Raw genomic sequence first — 15,102 nt, 5'->3', positions numbered from 1 at the left:
ACATGAGTCTTACTGGGGCACCGATGGACGTACTGCCCAGGTTCCCCACAATACAGACATAAGTCTAAGATGCGTTGAGCACTCGTCTGTTTCAGCAAGGCAGAGTTTGAATCTGGTTGACCTGAGGGAGGTGTCAAAAACCGCGATCGCTTTTTAGTCGACGTTCGGAGTCGTCATCATCAATGCGGATGCACAGTTTGACCAGGGTGTCTAGGTCAGACGGTGGCTCTACCCGTGCCACCTCATCCTTAATTCTTCGTTCAAGCCCTGCTGGAAATGACAGTGCAGTGCTGCTTTGTTCCATCTAGCATTGCCCACTAAGTCCTGGATTTCTATGCGAACCTGGTGACTGGTCTTCTCCCCGGGCATGGGTTCTGAAGTGTGCTCCTGGCAGAGCAGGTGGGACCCAAGTCATCGAAAACAATCGCCATGGCTCCAATGAATTCCACAAGAGGCCAGATCCCTCGTGGGGTGATTACATCCTCCCACCTTTAAATTCTCCCTGCAGCTTCAGTTTGCAAAAGTGTTCCTTTCACCTCGGTCTGTAAGGCTATGTATTTTTAGACTTTAGTAATGTTTTGGAAATATACGTGTTTGCAGTATCAGCTTTCTTCCTGCCAGTTTCTGTGAGGTTATAAGTTCACAGCCTGACTCCTGCTAACTTGGCTTTATAACAGATTTGACCATTCTTTTAGCTTAGGCCTTATGCCTTGGCCTGTTATGCTAGGCTTCAGGCCTCATGCTCTCACATCTACTACATTTACAGGCTGGTAAAATCGTAACAGTGGATTTCTTCACTGGGGTTAGGTTTCTAATACAGACAGATGGAGTTAGTCCTACCCCCAAAAAGAGCATCCCTAGGGACCAGAGGCTGAGGCAACTGGGCTTTATTTAAGAAATCCACAAGCTCCCTATCTGTTTCTATCATGACCTTCCACTTGTGTCCCCAGAGAGTCCTGACTACATACCCTAGTCTTTTCAGATAGTCGGTCTTGAACTGTGTCTTGTAATAAAGAAACCTGAAAGTTGTCCCTTTCATAGGGTTCAGTGCTTTTTCACGGGAACAGGTGACACAGCCGTGGAAAAAACACCCATTAAATTCAAAGGCCGTGCACGCCCCGTCAATGACAGCATAACCATCTAGAAAGTAGGGGCCTACGTGTAACTCCCCACCCCGTAACGCATGACATATCTGTATATTTTCTTTGTGAGCGGTATACAACAGCCACTGAATAGATGGGGTCGAATATCTACTTTTAATGCCTGTGATAGTTGTCTGGAGGAAGAAGGGCTACCGTGTTAGACTGTAAAAACATAAATCTGTACATAGCCATGCAGACAGACGCCAGCATTATGTACCAGAAAGGATCTATACACAATTTCACCTTCACAAATTTATCATGGTCTCTCTCTACAATATTTACCGTCTCTGTCATTTTCATGATCTCTTCTCCGTACAGAATACAGGCCTGTCTCAAAATTTTGATATCCTGCTGACAATAATAAGTGAGCTCTTTCTGCAAGTCAAATGTCTAATTTTGGTTGTCCTGGTACCAGTCGAAAAATTCCGTTTTCTCCCCGGGCATCATGCTGTTGCTGTCTACATCACCGGTGATCAAACCCGGACACTGCTTACAATGCCTCCCTTTGGACTTGTGCCCCTTGTCCATGTAAGACTGACACCACACAAAGTTTTAAACAGGCATTCAACTTGTTTTTTCGATGCAACGTCTACGTGCCCGTCTAAACACTCTTTGGACCAACAATAGAGTCTGCAGCTAGGACACCTCAGCTGCACGCCCATACTCTCCGAGCATGTCACGCTCAAGCAAAGGCGGCAACGGTACCTGCAAGAGTGGTCGTGACTGTAAACTGCGTGGCAAAACTCACAATAATTTTTCACACCGAACAACTTTTTCGCATCCAAAACCCCATAGTAATGCTCATCGTGCAGCAGAATGAAAAATGTCTTGGGGTACACCCGGCCCCCCATTTTAAAAAAACCCTACCCCCTTTCGTCATATAAAGCGCCACCTGTATGTTGACTCGCAAATGCTGTTTAAATGCCGTTATGTCAATGAACATAATCTTTTTTCAATCCGACCGCCTCAGTTTCTTATGCAACTTTCTCGCCTCGTCTAACAATTCTGTGTCTGTAGCTTTATGGTCAGACATGGTGGCCAAGGGCCCGCCCACAAAACACAGATTGGTACCGGTGTAAATTGGGTCTACTAAACACTGTCTCTTTTTTTATGGACGATTTGACTATTGAGGATAGAATTTAAAACTCTATGACCACCCTCTGCCCATGTTTTTTACAACCGTCACAACGAGGTGTAACGTCCCATCAACATGCGCCTCTCTATTATTCTGTAATAGTTTAGGAGCCTGATTTAAGAAATTTTCAGCAGACAGGTCATCCCTATTTCTTCTGACTGAAAACAAAGGATCGGTTAAATTACGATCCTCTAAATGTAACTGAGTGTAATCGTCAGGGGCTAGCCTACTGTTAACGTCATCGAGAACTAACTCTACCTGTGTACTGCTTCAATGACCTGCTCAGCTGAATTGATTCGTTCAAGATTGACAAAATGAAATTCCTCACAATACACCGTACCCCAAATCTAGGTAATTCCTGTTGCCAGCTTCTCACTCGCTCCATATACACATCAGGGTGGGGATCTGAATCTGCATTTTTGGGGCTATTTGGGGGTTCTTCTATGGGACCATCAGGTGCATCTTCTACGTCAGATGCTATTTGAGAGTCAGACTCCAAGGGGCCACTGCGAGGGCCATCAGGAGTAGACGCGGACCCGTCTAGAGAGCCTTCTGGGGAATTTTCTAAATCAGAGTCTAGGTGAGAGTCACCACCACCCCACAGGTTGGATTCTGCATCCCCATTCTCAGACACGCCAGTTTGACAGCCTCCCTGAGGGCGCATCTCTCTTTGTTTTTTTCTCCTCATCACCTCTTTAGTCTTATTAAACATTTTTACAGCAACGCTGTAACTTTTTGGCAGTCACCCATTTATCCCCCAAATGCCATCCCCCTTTTTGTTTACACCTCAGCTGTTGTGTACCCTTCAAGATGCCCCATTTACCTGGGCCCCTTTCCACAACTAGTCATACCTGCTCAGAGCCACCCTCTGGAAAACTGAAGTATTTTTCAAAGTCACCTGCAAGAGCTTTTGCATATTTGGCATACTTTCCAGTCATACTTTCTTTCAGAACTCCTGAGGATACAGCACCCATCAGCGTCATATTTTTGCCACATTTTTTTAGAAGACTGAAGAGCTGTGCCGAGCTTATTGAGGTGGGAGAATAGATTGTAATAATTTTCAGATACTTCATAACAACTAGATACCCCAGCGTCACAGGATTTTTCAGTCCTTGGTTTTTTATTCACAAACCCTGAAGCACATGTTCCGGATTTGTGAATGAGTTTTCGCTCACAGTTCCCTCAGGGCTTGGTGTGGTGTTGACCGCTGAGGAACTGGAGCTGTGTTTGCATTGGTGCTTTTTATCAGAGTCTTTTGTTTTGTCCTTGGGTCTGACGTATCTGAGTCTAAAGGTCTCATGTTTTGACTGTATTGTGGGGCAAACAACATTATAATAAAAAGCATGAAACAGTCTTGTAAACTTTTAAAAATGAAATAGTCATGGGGTTTTTCTTACCTCTCTATTTAAAAAGTCATTTAAAAAAATCTACTTCAAGCTGTACAACACACACAGGTTTTTGGTTAATTTCTACCACTAGTGTTTCCTAGACATTTTTAATACAAGCGCATGTTTCCACCAGGCACCCAAAAACAAAGTGTACAATAACATACTTTTTAAATCTCCCACCATTAACTATGTCTTGCACAGGCCCCAAAATCACCAACAACAATTTAAACATTAAAAACAACTTTTAAACAACATTTTAACACACACCGCATTTTGCACAAAATAAAAAAAAACCCAGTCGTTTTTAAACACACCGACCAACAGCTTGCAACAAAATACTTTTCAACAAACCCCACCATTTATATCTAGCACAAGCCCCTACCTGCCCAACAACAATTCAAACATTATAACCATTAACTTAAAACCATTTTAAAAAACACACGCGCATCTAAAAGCCAATTGCAAATACTTACCTTCCACCACAAGGGTAAAGGGATGCTGGCACATGGTTATTCTGTTTTCCCCCTTGTTTATCTGGGCCTTTGGATTAAAGAACAAGCATAATTTTAGTCAGTATGATTCCCCAAATGCATCAAACCCCTACACAACCTGTTTAATGCTTGGTTTTCTTAAAATAATATTAAAACAGCATTAAGCCGAACTATAGTTAAAAATAGGGTTTTACATTGCCCAGGTGAAACACAGCTTGAAGTTGTTGTTTCCATGCTAAACAGCTCACACTGCAATAAAGACATGTATCATCATTAGTAAATCACCATGCATAACAATCCTTAATGATACTGTACCCTCTCCTGACTGCAGGACCTTGCAGATATCAATGAATGTATTAGGGTGATTTTTTCCTTTCATTTTAAACATGTTTTTTTCATGCTTAAAGTTTTGAAATAAAATGGATGTGCCACAAACATCATAAACACTCTAAAAATACCCATAGATTTTAAATGTTTGATTGTTCTGATAAAAAAAGTCTTAAAAAAAAAAAAAAAATAGAAGTATGGTGGAGGTTTGTGAACCCTTAAAACATTTCAGATTTGGGGTTTTTTTTGGGTTAGGCCCTTGTTTATTTTTGTAAATATATTATTTTAAACTTGTCATGACATTGAGTTGCTAGAATAACTGACCCACAGCGTTCAGCAAACTCCTGAGGTTTTATTTTTAAACTGACCCACAGCCTTCTACAAACTCCCTGGTTTATATTTAATCTGTCAAATAGCCTTTACAAACCCCTGAGGTTACATTTAAACTGTCCAATAGCATCTATGAACTTCTGAGATTTTAATTTACTATTAACCCAGAGCTCAACAGTGCCACTTACCCACCTCCCTTACTGTGAGTGAATGTCCATCGAACCTAATTACTGATCATTAAGTAACCCTGGTAGAAACAAAGGTGGATGGTCACATCTAGACCTACAGGCTCCATTAAATCAGCAGAGGTACCCTTGTAGTTCAGTGGGGTGGGGTGATTAAACCATCAGCTCAACAGGGTGAGTTAGCACTTTTGTACTCAGACATAAGTCTCAAACATCCCTGTTTTATACAGATTTTATTTTGTGCTTTATTTTAAACACTTTTTGTGGTTTATTTTTCCCACAGGATTCTACCACACACATTTCAGCTTTTTGCTATAAATACACAAAGACACAATAGTTGGGTTCTCACAAAAACATTTTTTATTTACCCAGGGGTTTGCTGAAGACTTATTACCTTTATCCATTAATTGAATAATAGCTCATTTGGTCTTCTCTGTATCATTAGTAATCTGTATGAGGTGGGTTTCTTTACGAGACAATAATGCTTTTAATTGCAATCCTAGTGGGGGAATATAGACAAGGAATGGTGGTGTACTTTGGATAGTTAATTTTTGATAGGCTGGATTAGATAGGATGACAGTGGCTTTCAGGAGTGGGAATAGGAGAAATTGCTTGGTTTTCTGTTAAAGTAACTTATTTTGGAGTAAAACAAAACATGGGTCTGTGATCTGACACTCCAAGGGACTAGATTGGTACCTTTTTTGGTTACCACGCAAAATTGGCCATTTTCTGCATAGGTCACCCTCTTTATCGGAGTTCTTCACTTAGTCAGCCTCACCAGGCATGACGACGACGATTTATTTGTAACTTTCCCTGTAGTCCGCCCACGACTGTGTCTGTCTCAAATACATTACATCTACAGACGTATTGAGGCACTTTTTCAGAGCAACAGGCCATCTACAGAACTGAGTGTGTCCTAGTTACAACTAGTTACACTAGTTGGCATCAATCAGTTTCCTCACTCTTGTCTTTATTGTCCAATTGGCTCGTTTCACCATTCCAGATGATGGTGATGGATAGAAAGCTGGCCAGATAATCGGGCTCAACAGGCAGTAATTAACAGCTCGATGTCTAGTTGGCAACCCGTCTCAAGCATCCCAGGAATCAGTCCTGGTGCTGGTTCTGGTCAACATTTTTACCAATGGTCTGGATGAGGGTGGACTGTACCTTCAGTAAGTTTGTGGATGACACTAAGCTGGGGGGGAGCGACAGATATGCTGGAGGGTAGGGATAGGATACAGAGTGACCTAGACAAATTGGAGGATTGGGCCAAAAGAAATTTGATGAGATTCAGCAAGGACAAATGCAGAGTCTTGCACATAGGAGGGAAGAATCCCATACACTGCTACAGACTGGGGACCAACTGGCTAAGCAGCAGTTCTGTAGAAAAGGACCCGCGGGTTAGAGCGGATAAAAAGCTGGATATGATCCAACAGCATGCCCTTGTTGCCAAGAAGACTAACATATTAGGCTGCAACAGTGGAAGCATTGCCAGCAGATCGAGAGAAGCGATCATCTTCCTTCATTTGGCACTGGTGAGGCCATACCTGGAACACTTTGTTCAGCCTTGCCCCTTCTCCCCCACCACAGAAAGGATGCTGAAAAACTGGAGAGAGTGCAGCGGAGGGCAACAAGAATGACTACGAGGCCGGGGCACACGGCCCATGAGGTGAGGCTGAGGGAACTGGGCCTACCCAGTCTGCAGAAGAGAAGAGTGAGAGGGGGAACCCGACAGCAGCTTTTAACCACCCGAAGGAGGGATCCAAAAAGGATGGAGCTAGACCGCTTTTAGCGGTGACAAATGACAGAACAAGGCGCAATGACCTTAAGCCACAGCGGGGGAGGTCTAGGTTGGATATTCGGGAAAACTTTTTCACTAAGAGGTTGGTAGAACACTAGAATAGGTTACTTAGGGAGGTGGTGCAATCTTTATCCTTAAAGGCCTTCAAGGCCCAGCCTGACAAAGCCCCAGTTAGAATGACTTAATTGGTGCTGGTCCTGCCCTGAGTAGGGTGCTGGACCAGACAACTTTCTGAGGTCCCCTCCAGCCTCCACAGTTCTATGATTCTATGACTGTGATTTATATGGGATGTGTAGTCTTTGAGGGACTTCCATTAGCGAATGGCTTGCACTGGATAAGAGTACTGAGGGGTTGGCTTCACAAATTTCCTCACTGGCTCCACCGCAGCTTCTATGCTTCCATATTCAGATTTTTTTCTAGCCCACACTGAAGGAAATTCCCTTGTCCACTCATTGTCTGGCAATACCACAACAGCCATGGCCTTGCAAACCCACTTTCTTAATCCTCCTGAAATAATTAGTCCCCTCGCACTTTCTCCTTTTCTTTTCCACAACCATCCTCCTGTCAAGTCAATCACCCACTTTTCCTGTTGAGCCACATCTGCTCCCAATGTAGCTTCTTCAGTCATCTGATCACAAACCACAGTATCAATCAAAAATTCAGTATGACCTATTACCCATGGTAGATGTTCTAGTAAAATCCCTTTGACTTCCTTGCCATTGAACCCAAACAAAGGAATAGTTTGTCCTTTTTGCATATTCTTTTGAAATGACTTAATCAAAGTTGCCTCTGTTCTTATATCAATTAATGCTAGCAACCATTGTATATTTTCTTCCACCCCCACTTGCCTTGTATTTACGTATGGTCTACCAGTTATGTGGGGCTTTAATTTAGCAACCAACATTTAGTCTTGAGGGCAGGAGTTGCTAGGGGCTAGGCACCCTCATTGAGATGTGGAACTGCCTTGAAGGCTGTCAGTTTCTGTCACAAAACACCCTCAGGACTGAGCAGAGTATGCTCTGTAGTTAATAGCTCTGGCCCTGGGCTGTGGCACTGGCTGGGATTGTTTCTTTTCAGTCCGTTCCTTTTCCGTCAGTTCACTTAAAGCTGGTGGATGCTCTCTGGTGGGTCGACCATCTGATCATGTCACACTTAACCCTTTATTTAAAAGATGAGCCCATATTTGCATTCTTAACGATCCTCCTGCAACTGATATTCGTCTTTCTTTTCTTCTAAATCCAGAAGTATTTCATCCCATCATGTCCAAAATTTGGACTCGGATCAGTATTATCACCGCAGCCTGCTCTATTGATAGTATAAAAGAAAAGAGTTTAAAGATTAAACCAAAATAAATTGTAACTACAAATCTATGTAAACACTTTGAGGACACTAAACCTTATGACACCTGGTTATATTTGGCAGACAAAGGTGGAAACACGTTAATATTGTTTGGTTAGCTTTAACATTTTACAACATAACTATATAACTTATATATAACTTGTATTGTTGTATTCTGATGACATTTTTGCTATAAACATTCTTATAACTATATTTAAAGGTGCACACAAGTTGATAAAAACTTAAATTGACATTTTGTTTTATTTCCCTTTACATTGCTGTTGAAGTTCTTCCCTTAGTTTTTGTCCAAAAATAAGTAAATAAAATAAATAAATAAATAAAGTATGCTTAATAAAAAAAAATTTTTTGTTTGCAATTGCATTATTTGTTTAGGCAAAAATATGTGAATTGTAAATATATGTACATATATTTATAACTGAGGCCTTTTGAGCTTTGCAAAAAAGATTGGTGTCATGATGGTTATGGCTCCAACCATAATATTAAAAAAAAAAAGTGTGGTACCACTTCTATTAAATTAACTTTTGTTGCAACACAATGAAACTGAACACACACACACACACACACACACACACACACACACACACACACACACAGTCATGTCACACACACACAAAAAACATATAACACAGGATATCATACATGACAAACTTATAATTAAAAACAAATATCACCAAAACTATATTTATAACTATATCAAATAAAACTTTAAGAACTTAGTCATCGAAGTAATACATCTTAGAAAACAAACAGATAAACAGAAGATTTAACAACTAAATAAGCAAGAAAACCTGCATAAGAATTGATAAAAATTTCATATTAAGTTATTTATCCCCTTTATTAGTAACTTAAAGCATTCCTTATTACTTTATATTGGTTTACTTCAAAATTTTGCTACACGGAAATAAGAAAAACCCAAAATTCTAAATATTTAATCAGTGGTTAGGTTTAGAAAGAAAATTGGCATAGCTGTTGCTTGGCAACCATATTGTCAAGAAAGTTAGGCATAATTCCAACTGCTGCATTCCTGAAAGGTTAAAATAATGAATTTACTGGACTTATTTAAAAGTAAAGTTTTTCCTGGTTTGCTCTTTACTGTTTTTGTTTTGTTTTATTCTCAGTTGCTTCCTCTGTGATGGAGGTTTCTGTAATAACTAACTTTTAAAACAAAGAGAACAGAAGTGAGGAGAAAAGGGAAGAAAGTTATTAAGAGCAACCTAGGAAGGAAGGAAGATCTGAACCAATTAACTGTATCAAGGTATCTTAAAATACAGGCAACAGCAGCAAATTTAGCAAACAGATATTATCTCAGAGTAAGGCTCCATGGGTTAAAGCAGTTGGAAACCTGTACCCCTGTATTTTCTTTTATCCTGGCTCTGAAAGGAGAATGGGGGTTGTTACCTGCTCTTGTGAAACCTGAATTTGTTCCTCCAATGTCTATTGCTTTTATGTGCATGCCAAATGGATTGCAGGAACATCCTTGTCTGCTGTTTGGTGACACCTTTAAATGTTAATGCATTGATTGTACTAATATGCTTTGTGAACTGTTCCATTTTTTCTACCAGTTCAGTGGAAGTATTGTTTGCTACTTCTCCCTCCTTCAAAAGCTTGTCTACCGCTGGATACATAATCCACATAGCAGCACAAGTTATCTGTTCTTTCTTAGGATTGTAGCTCTCCTGATATCTTAACAGATCATTTAAACAACCCTCCTTATATAGTGTGGGAAACAGCATCAACGAGAAATGGGTCAAACCCCAGGTTCTCACACACCTGTTTCAATAGAGACTTGTCAGCTAGAGGTGGAGGTTTCAGGGCATCCGCCTTCACCTTCGAGGTAAACCCGCCTTGTTTGCGCTTAGGAAATATCCTTGACTTTAAGATTGCAATTCCACAATCTTTCTTCCTGTCTGTGACCCTCTGTAACCTTAATTCAAACACACAAAGTCAATAAAAGTCAAATCAATAAAGTCAAATCAAATATCAATTTTCGCTTCCCAACTTCAAGCTCTACTTTTTAACTCACAAATTAAAGTCAAACTTCACTTGGCACAGTGCCCATGCAATTCTCCACCACTGTTGGGCCAGGATTGATTCAGATCAATTCACGTGCCCACAGCTGTGCACCCAATAATCATATCAATGAAGACCAGGATTCAATCTCTTCAATGCAGAGCTATTTATTGAAAAGCAGGTATCACAGACAAATAGAAAGGACTAAACAATGCCTCTCCTTAGTAAGCCTCATTTTTCCAAGCATAAACCCTCAGTAACTATGCTGGCCCCACATAGTATCCTGATTAGCAGACCAAGCAGGCACAGATACCAATTCTAGATGGAGACTGTTTCCTTTCTTCTTTGGGTTCCTTTAGATACTTGGTCTGTTTTCTGAGTCCCCTGTAGCAGGGTCTAGGCTACCCTGGCTTTCTGGTTCTTCTTCTTGCGTACCTGATCTATTTAATGGTCCCTTGTGGTAGGGTGTTGGCTACCCTGACTTTGGTTCTAAAGTCCCTCTTCAGATGCTAATTGGGACGTTTCTCTCTCTCTGTGGCATGTGATATTCCCCAGTACTCACACCCAGGAGTACAGGAGTCACATGTCCTCAAAATATGCTCTGCTAGCACTTATTTAGCATATCATGATTATTTACTACTTGTTTTTCTAATTAATTTTGGAAGGGACAACAGGGATTGGCTGATGGTTCGTCGTTGGTTTGATTAGGCAAGTAGCTGCTTCAGATTTTTCCCATCTGTAAAAGCTATTCAATAAATAACCTACATGTTAATAATTCTATGTATTTTCTCATTTCAGACAAACAGGTTAGTTAACTACAATCGATAGGGACAATCACACGTGGGCTGGTATCATCATTTCACCCAGGAAGTTTTGAGATATGGGAGGCAAAGATTACAAAATCTAGGTGGTGTCATGACTGTCTGGATCATTTGGAAGGCTTCGTCTCAGTTTCATGCCACTGCCACATAATTCACCTGCCCCTGTGATCAAACAAACATCTCGAAGAGATGTTACGAGGTAAGTAACCGTTCTTTCTTCACTGAGTGTTTGCTCGTATCCATGCCTAATTAGGTGACTCACCAGCAGAATCTCTGGAGCAGGCAGGAGTTCATGGACGTCACGCTTGTAGCGCCGCTCTGCCGAAGCCAGCATCATCCCGAGCCTGCTGCGTTATGGCATAGTGGGATGCGGAGGTATGTACTGACGACCGGGTAGTGGCTCTGCAAATGTTCTGCATGGGGACACGTGCTTGGAAGGCTGCTGAGGACACTTGGGCCCTTCTTGAGTGGGCTGTTAGGGATGTTGGAGGCACAATCCCTGCCTGTTTATAACAAGTTCGGATACAGGCTGTGATCCACTTTCAGATTTGCTGCAATGACACCGGCAGCCCTTTCACGAAGAGCTGCGTAAAACAGTGGAAGGGTTTGGTCCTCTCGATGTAAAAATCTAGGGCTCTCCGAATGTCCAGGGTATGCAGGCGCCTCTCCTCACTGGGGTTGTGAGGTTTTGGACAGAAGGTCAGCAGGAACGTGTGCTGGTTGAGATGGAAGTGCGAAACCACCTTCAGCAAAAAAGCCGGGTGTGGGCGCAGTTGAATCTTGTCCTTATAGAAGGCAGCATAGGGAGGTTCTGAGGTCAGTGCTCTGATCTCCGAGACTCGCTTTGCTGATGTGAATGTGACCTTCCAGGATAGGTGCACGAGGGAACAGGAGGCCAAGGGCTCAAAATGGAGGCCCAGTGAGCCTGGAGAGGACCAGGTTCAGATCTCATTGGGGAGTCAGGTCCCAAATCGAGGGAGAGAACTTTTTAAGGCCCTTGAGAAATCTGGCCGTCATTTCGTGCAAGAAGATCATTTTACCATCAACATGAAGGTGAAATGTTGATATGGCCACGAGGGGGACCTTAATGGATGAGAAGGCCGATCCTTACCACTTCAAGAGGAGCAGGTAGTCCAAGATCATTTGGATCGGGGTCTCCACGGGGTAGGCACCTTGGTCAGCCACCGGCAGGTGAAATGTCTCCACTTAGCCTGGTAAGAGGTCCTGGTGGATGGCTTTCTACTCTCTAGCAGAATCTGCTGGAGTTGGGTCAAGCAGGCTCGTTCCTCCCGGTTCAGCCATGGAGTTTCCAAGCCGTCAGATGTAGGGAGGCCGGGTCCGGGTGAAGCAGGCGACTCTGATCGCAACAGAAGAGTCCACAGGCGGGTTACCAATAGCTCGAGCAGCATCCCAAACCAGTGTTGCCAGGGCCACCAATATCATCTGTGCTCTGTCTCTCTTCACCTTTATGAGGACTCTGTGGATCAACGGTATTGGTGGGAACGTGTACATGAGACTCCCTGACCAGGGCAGGAGAAAGGCATCAGTCAGCAAGCCGTTGCTGAGTCTTTGCTGAGAGCAAAGCTGACTGCATTTCCTGTTCCTTGCCCTGAGCTCCCTGATGTTGATGTGCAATGCCAGCTCCTTGTAGTCCAGGTGCCCTGAGTTTTGAGGAGGCCAAGGTGGGCTCCCAATCCTAGGTCCGAGGCATCTGAGATCAGCAATGTCGTTGGTTGAGGGGTCTCTGAGGGTTATGCCTGAGAGCATGTGATGCAGTCTTGTCCACCAGGCCAAGGAGATATGTATCCACAGAGGGGCCATGAGTACTCTATTCAGGTGATGCCTGGCCGGGAAATATACCGATGCCAACCATATCTGGAGGGGCCTGAGATGCAGTCTGGCATATTGCACCACGTAAGTGTAGACTGCCATGTGGCCTAGCAGGCTGAGGATACCCTTGCTCCGATGAAAGGGTGGGTTGAAATTCAGGTTATAATGCCTGACATTGCCAGGAATCTTCCCTCTGGCAGAAGTGCCCTGGCCCGAGTAGAGTCCAAAAATCACCCCAATAAATTCTCTCTTTTGGACCAGGATGAGCGTTGATTTTTGCTCCTTTATCAGCAGGCCTAGCGCTTGGCAGGCGGATCGGACAATTGCGATGCTGTCCTGGACCTGAGATTTCATCTTGCCCTTGATGAGCCAATCGTCCAGGTTAGAAAAAAATCTGTACCTTTCTACGTTGTAGATGCGCCACAACAACCGCCATGCATTTGGTGAAAACTTGTGGTGTGGTTGAAAGGCCTAAAGGAAGCACCGTGAACTGGTAGTGGCAAGCTCCCACCATGAACCGTCTGTATCCTGGGAAGATTGAGATGTGAAAATCGGCATCTTTTAAGTCAAGGGCGGCATACCAGTCACCCGGATCCAATGGAGGAATAATGATAGCTAGGGAGACCATATGGAACTTGTCTTCTGAGGTACCTGTTGAGGCCTCTTAAGTCTAGGACAGGCCTCAGACCTCCCTTTGCTTTCTGGATTAGAAAGTAGCAAGAGTAAAACCCTCTTCCCCTTAGATCTTGGGGGACCTCCTCCACCGCACCCACTTGTAAGAGTGCTTGCACCTCCTGAACAAGATGATGTTCGTGAGAGGGGTCCATGAAGAGGGACGGGAAAGGGGGGCAGGAGAGCAGAGCAAGGAGAACTGGAGGGTGTATCCGGCGGCTACTGTGCTGAATACCCAGTGGTTTGATATTATGGTAGCCCAGGCTGGGAGGAAAGGGGCTAGACGAGAAGAAAACAACAGGGAGGCTGGATCCTGGGTTAAAACTGGTAGGTCACCTTTGGGCGTGCCTCCAAAAGGTCTGTTTGCCACCTTGATGGTGGCGGCTCAAGCTCACTTGGAGGCAGAGGGCGATGAGTGGCCCTGGCGCCTCTTATAACCTTTGTTCCTTTTTCTGTAGGACTCACGGCGAGGTTGACCTCCAAACTGCTGCGGCTGTTGAGGCCTGAAATGTCTCCTGGTTGAGGATGGGGTGTATAGGCCAAAGGACAGCAGGGTTGCCCTTGAGTCCTCCATGCCATTCAGCCTAGGTCTGCTCAGCAAAGAGGGCCGTGCAATCAAAGGGAAGATCCTGAATGGATTGCTGGACCTCTGACGGCAGGTCCGACAACTGCAACCAGGAAGTTCTTCTCATCGATACAGCAGATGCCATGGTCCTGGCTGAAGAGTCTGCTGCATCGAAGGCTGCTTGCAGGGATGCCCTGGCTACTGTCCTCCCCTCCTCCAGGATGGCCTCGAATTCCTGCCTGGAGAGCTGCATTAGGGAGTCCACGAACTTTTCCAGCAATTGCCAGATATTAAAATGATATCTACCCAACAACGCTTGTTGGGTAAATATGCGCAGTCGAAGGCTCACAGTAGAATAAACTTTGTGCCAAAAGAAGTCCAGCCTTTCTGGTGTAGAGCTCACTTGGTCCTGCCTGTCCCTCCTACTGGCCGCTGTGATTACCAGCGATCCTGGGGAGGGGTGGGTATACAAGTATTCAAACTTCTTAGCTGGCACGTAAATGCTTTCTTTCTGCCCCTTTTGACCTGGGGAGGGAAGGAAGCCGGGGTTTACCACAGTGCTTTGGCAAGCTTCACCACTCCTTCCTGCATAGGAAGGGACCCTCTGGAGGGGGCTGCTGATGCCAGGATCCCAAAAAGCTCATCCACGGGCTCATTCACTTCCTCTATTTTGAGGCCCAGGTTGGATGCCACCCTTTTTAACAAGTCCTGATGGAATCTGAAATCATCCAGGGGGGCCCGCTGTGAATGGTCCTATTTCTGCTCCTCCAAGTGATGATGAGGAGGAAGAGGCCAGTAGCTGTGGTAGGATAGGGGCCTCTTCCAGGCTTGAGGTGGGCAACCTCCCTTGGTCTGATTCGACATCCAAAAGCAGCGCTGAGCTTTGGGAACGCAAGACCTCAGTACCGAGGTTTCCGCCACCAAGCAGGCCTGTGGGATTCTCTGTGGGAAGCCCCCGGGTTCCAGTACTGCCATGGTCCAGGCCACTGTCATTGAGGCCACGCCCCCCTCAGTGGTGTTGCTGGGAACCCAGGTGCTGAGGCTGT

The 15,102-nt window shown here is 44.1% G+C and overlaps 1 protein-coding gene across 2 annotated transcripts in view; it reads right to left on the bottom strand.

Annotated features, from left to right (window-relative positions):
• Positions 1-7,052: 7,052 nt before the first annotated feature.
• The window catches only part of FBH1 (F-box DNA helicase 1), a 49,892-nt gene continuing 41,842 nt past the window's right edge, over positions 7,053-15,102 (bottom strand). For both annotated transcript variants that reach the window (XM_067534917.1, XM_067534916.1), the window contains exons 21-23: positions 9,929-10,075; positions 9,557-9,656; positions 7,053-8,104 (exon numbers count right to left, since the gene is read on the bottom strand). In XM_067534917.1, coding sequence (XP_067391018.1) covers positions 8,049-8,104; positions 9,557-9,656; positions 9,929-10,075 — 303 coding nt within the window. In that variant the 3' untranslated portion in view covers positions 7,053-8,048. The remainder of the gene's footprint in view (positions 8,105-9,556; positions 9,657-9,928; positions 10,076-15,102) is intronic.

This window comes from Emydura macquarii, unplaced genomic scaffold, assembly GCF_026122565.2.
Source record: "Emydura macquarii macquarii isolate MOO-44397 ecotype Brisbane River unplaced genomic scaffold, CSIRO-AGI_Emac_v2 contig_3470, whole genome shotgun sequence".
In the NCBI taxonomy this organism is placed as follows: domain Eukaryota; kingdom Metazoa; phylum Chordata; order Testudines; family Chelidae; genus Emydura; species Emydura macquarii.
The sequence above is the reverse complement of the archived record's forward strand: the minus strand, read 5'-3'. Positions and strand labels throughout refer to the sequence as shown.